The sequence below is a fragment of the Solanum tuberosum genome, unplaced genomic scaffold (assembly GCF_000226075.1).
Source record: "Solanum tuberosum cultivar DM 1-3 516 R44 unplaced genomic scaffold, SolTub_3.0 scf00010, whole genome shotgun sequence".
NCBI lineage: Eukaryota > Viridiplantae > Streptophyta > Magnoliopsida > Solanales > Solanaceae > Solanum > Solanum tuberosum.
In genome coordinates this window covers 2,431,808-2,437,151 of record NW_006238936.1, presented here as the reverse complement: position 1 = coordinate 2,437,151, position 5,344 = coordinate 2,431,808, and the positions used below count along the sequence as shown (strand labels likewise).

Genomic DNA, 5,344 nt, shown 5'->3' with positions numbered 1-5,344 from the left:
TTTTTTTTTTTTTTTTTTTGGGGGGGGGGGGGGTTGGTGTTGGGGTTTTTAAAGATTTTGATGTGTAAATAATTATTGCGTAACCGCATCCATTAGTACATGAATTAAGAAAAAAGAGTTTTGATGGACAAGAAACTACTTAATTAATCAAGATTCAAGAAAACGTTAAGATGATAATTACACATTAAGTTTTCTTGGTTTTGCCACTCAATAATGACATTTGATAGTGCCCACACTAAAAAGAAAGTGTGAATATTAAGTTCACTTGTGTTTCAAATCAAACCCCACCATATGTTTAAATTTTTGGTGGCCTAATTGGACTTTAACTTTCATAGTTTTGAGAAGTGAGCAATAATAACAACCATAACAAACAACTAGTGGAGAATTGATTATTTTCAACCAACACAAAAATACATCATATGTAAGGAGATTAAGTTTTAATTGCATTGATAGTGAAGAAAAAATTAATATAATTTGGTTACTAATTATAAATTGTACGGTAATTATATTACAGATAAATCTCTGTGATACGTTAATTTGATAAAATAATAATTAATATGTTATTACATGTTAAATTTCACTAATAGTGAAAGAAAAACAATATGAGGTATAACTTTAAAACAAATTGGAAGTGGTGTAAAATATGTGAAAAACTAATAGCAATATAATATTTGTTAGTTTTATTATTCTTGATGGATGTAGATCGAACAACTAACTCTTAACATTTGTAGGGTAGTTGGTATCCTTTATTGAATTTTACTTCTAATTATTGTCATAGTTTTACTTTTAAAAAATTATCTTTAAAAAGAAGATATATGCATTCATAGTCTAAAGTCGTAAAGGAAAATTTAGATTCATACTATGCATATGTTTGGAAATAATTGTGCCTGCCTTATTCTTATCTTGACACTCAATTTAAAAAGAAGGGTGTGTTTGGTATAGTGAAAAATATTGGTAAATTTTTTTCAGAAATATCATTCTGGAAAATAAATTTCTTATAAATGAGAAAAATAAATTTTGTTGTATAAGTAGAAAAAATAAGTTTCATGAATTGTATTTCATGTTAATTGTGTTCTCCCCATTCTCCAATATGTGCACCTCATCTTTACCCCATCCTAATAGCCCTCGTTACCAACAATCCATACCCTTTAGTCTTGATTGATCGTAATCAAGAAATCACTAATTTCACTTGGTGGATTGAAATTGTTTGACTTATCAATTTATCTGGTAAACTACTACTATATTCTCATCTCCAGTTAATTTTTATATAAATATTTTTAAAATAATTTTTTTTTTTTATATATCAAACATAAAAAATATAAATAAATAGAAAAACTCACATATTCTTCTTAAAATAATATCCATAAAAAATATTTTTCTTCACATCGAACGCACCTGAGGTTCAAATTCTTAAAGGCAAAACTAGATAGTTATGTATCATCACTCTTTTTAAAGTCACTATATATGTGTGTGTAAGTTGTCACATTATGAGAGGAGCAACCAAAAATATAATAATGTGATAAACTAATAATACAGAAGATTTCATCATTACATTTTTTTAATCCTTTTTCTATCAACAAACCCTTTTACTCTTTTCATATCAAAAAGCAAATCAATTTCTACCTAAGCTCTTTTTCAAAACAAGACAAAAAGAAATGATTAAATTTCCTTTTTAATTTCCATATAAGCTTTTTTTTTTTCCTCAATAAACAAACTCATACCATAAACTGCCAAATTACGTTCAGTCTAATAATATCGATGGAAGTCTAAATTCACTTCTCAAAATCCCTCCCTTCCCGTTGCCAAATTGGAAAAAGAAAATCACAAAATTGACAAGTATTATTTTACTTTATTTATACATAGTAAGATAACGTAATGCAAATAGGTAGCAAATATTTCAATTTATTAGTAATTCTTCCGTTCAATTTATTTATCATATTTTAACTTAACTCTGAACTTAAGAAGACGACTTTTGAATATGGTGTTCTTCAGATATACCAAAAATAAATTTAATCTTGTAATCTTAAACATATCATATGAAAAATTAAAATCTAAGGAATTGTAAAAAAAATAAAAATAGATTTCATAACTTTCAAGGGAAGACAACACATGGTTGATGGTTGATTAACTACACAGTTAAGATAAATATAAAAGGAATAAAAGTTTGGTGAGACAGTTAAATGTGGGGAACCTCTTTGACTTAACACTAAATTAGAGTTCCACTAGAATTGGAAACTTATTCATCAAAAAAAAGTTCAATAGCCATTAGGTATGAGTGTGACACAACACAGCAAGTGAGTGGAATTTTGGACCACATAAATCAAATATTTGTTTGAACTTTCTGCTTTCTGTTTGGTGTTTTCTAACTTTATAGAATATTCCCCTATTTAATAAAAAAATGAAATGATTTAAAGGTTCAAGTGTGACATCCATTTTGGTATCTATATTTCAAAATTCTAGAAGATACCCACCTCACCATGACACCTAAATGACCTAATCATATTATAACTATAATTAATTATTCATGCATGTATGAGTATAAATCAAAATAATACTATGTGATAATGGGGAAATCAAGAATTTCATTAAGGATATTTAAAATTTAATAAATATACACAAAATACAGATAATATTTGACTATTTATAAAAATGTAGTGTAATTTTCGGATGCTTTCGCCAGATATAGCTATAGTAGTTTATTTTCTTTAACGATATACATAGACTATACTTTGATTATATATGTTTATACACATATAATACATGGATTATGCATATATACATCTGTGGCTATCTTTAGTCTAAGCAACGATTATCTTTACATAAATAGCCGGCCGGAGTCATTGTTGACTTTTTTTCTAGCCGATATACATAGATTATACACATATTACACATGAGTTATGCACATTTGATCAGTTGATGAATACTTAGGTTAATTCTTCTATTTTAATTGATTGCCTTGATCATATCTTTTTTACTAGCTAATCTTGGTTTGATGCAGATGTTGACATGGGATCCACATTACATATCAAATGTACCTGGAGAACTTGGTTTACTAGTTGGATTAATATTGTGGGCTACAACATTTCCAGCAATTAGAAGAAGAATGTTTGAACTCTTCTTCTACACACATTATCTCTACATTCTATTCATGGTTTTCTACCTACTCCACACTGGAATGTTCTATGCCTGCATTATGCTTCCTGGTTTCTTCCTCTTCTTGATCGATCGATACTTGAGATTCTTGCAATCCAAGCAAAAAGTTCGTTTGATTTCAGCCCGAGTTTTGACTTGTGAAACTGTTGAACTCAACTTCTCCAAAATATCAGGTTAGTTCAGCCTAGCTACAATTCTGTCTTTCATTTTCCAGGTTACCTATCTCACTTTGAACTGGACGATTACTTGTTCTAATTTGTAGGTTTGGAGTACTCTCCGACAAGTATTACGTTCCTAAATGTGCCAAGCATATCCAAATTGCAGTGGCATCCATTCACTGTAACCTCAAACAGTAACTTGGAATCAGAAACAATTAGTGTTGTCATTAAATGTGAAGGAAGTTGGACTAAGAAGCTTTACAGTGTCATGTCTTTGCCTTCCTCTGTCGATCGTCTTGATGTTTCTGTTGAAGGACCCTATGGACCTGCTTCCACTCATTTCCTAAGGTTAGAGATGTTTTACACTATCAGTGTTTTCTAACTTTTGTAAACATGTTAGTCGTACTAGCAGTACGACTAACATATGAAGATTTTTTACTCCGTCTGTACATCGAGCTTAAACTCTTCCAAGTCAATGTAGTTCCCCTATGTATATTTTGTGATGGTGTGGTCTATTTTGATGACAGGCATGACACATTGGTGTTGATCAGTGGAGGAAGTGGAATAACTCCATTCATTTCAATCATCAGAGAGCTGATTTATATGAGCTCAACACTGAAATGCAAAACTCCCAAGATCTTATTAGTTAGTGTGTTCAGGAACACTTCACAACTCTCTATGTTAGACCTACTTCTTCCTATAGCAGGCACTCCTTCAGGATGTTCTTCTAATCTTGACCTACAAATTGAGGCTTATATAACCAGAGAGATTGAACCAGCACATGAAAAATCTGAACCCCTACGGACCATTTTGTTCAAACCTGACCACTCTGACGCACCAATAACCCCCATTTTAGGCCAGAACAACTGGCTCTGGCTTGCTGCTATAATATCGTCTTCGTTTGCTCTGTACCTTCTATTTGTGGGACTTCTTTACCAATACTATGTTTACCCTATGGACCATGGTACTAACAAGGTATTCCCATACCACACAAGGGCTTTGTTCAACATGTTGTTTATAGCAGCTGCTATAGTAATTGCAGCAAGTGCAGCCTTCCTATGGAACAAGAAGAAAAGTGCTAGGGAAACTAAGCAGATTCAGGACATGGCAGATTCAGCAAAATCTTTAAACTTGTTAATAGCTTATGCTGATCAAGAGCTAGAAAGTCTTCCTCAACAATCGCTCGACAAATCTATCAAGACACATTATGGCCACCGACCTGATCTCAAGAGTAATTACTACAATATATTTGCATAATCAAAACTACTAAGTAGTACTTTGTTTCCCGACTCTCTATGTTTGGTAACTAAATGAAATTCTTTTGCAGGAATATTGCTAGAAGTTAAAGGATCAAGTGTTGGAGTACTTGCCTCTGGACCGAAGACCTTGAGGCATGACGTAGCAGCCATTTGCTCATCTGGGTTGGTTGAAAATCTGCACTTCGAGTCCATCAGCTTCACCTGGTGATTTCCAGAGCTACCTTAAAAGGACTCTATAAGAATGCAGCAGTATCTATGTAGATATTATGCCCTGTAATATGTTCCAGTCTTCTGGTTGGATCAATATGTGTGTTTAAAATAGGTATTGTGGGTATGGTTGCCCAAGATAACATTACTTTTTGTCGAATATAATATGTAAGGTATTGTAAGTAGCCTTTGGAAGAGGAAATAAGGTTCATGGGATTCGAATGGAACCTGTATTTGTCTGAGAAATTAGACTAAACTATGACCATCTCATTCCCAACATATTATTGATGTATAACCAAACAACAGTTTCTATAACTTTAACCAAGACAAGGTCTGAAACTTCCCAGTTTCCTAGTTTTATCTTTCCATCAACAAATTCCAATTCCCACTCCTACAATATGATTTTGTGCTATGCTTCTATCTTTCTTTCATTGCAAATCGCAACCCATAATACCTACATACAATTTTGAACAGGCAAAGCTTGACATATCTTCTTAAAGTATCCTACGCAGTCTCCCAGAACCATAGATCTAACAATCAGAAGAAGTAATATGGGGTGAAGAATTC

General features: G+C 32.0%; 1 protein-coding gene across 1 annotated transcript in view; it reads left to right on the top strand.

The window, feature by feature from the left end:
• LOC102578364 (ferric reduction oxidase 2-like) overlaps nt 1–5,131 on the top strand; it is an 8,210-nt gene extending 3,079 nt beyond the window's left edge. Inside the window, exons 5-8 of the mRNA XM_006339548.2 lie at nt 2,999–3,326; nt 3,416–3,659; nt 3,839–4,542; nt 4,639–5,131. Of these exons, the coding sequence (XP_006339610.1) occupies nt 2,999–3,326; nt 3,416–3,659; nt 3,839–4,542; nt 4,639–4,778 (1,416 nt within the window). The 3' untranslated portion in view covers nt 4,779–5,131. The remainder of the gene's footprint in view (nt 1–2,998; nt 3,327–3,415; nt 3,660–3,838; nt 4,543–4,638) is intronic.
• Nucleotides 5,132–5,344: the final 213 nt, after the last annotated feature.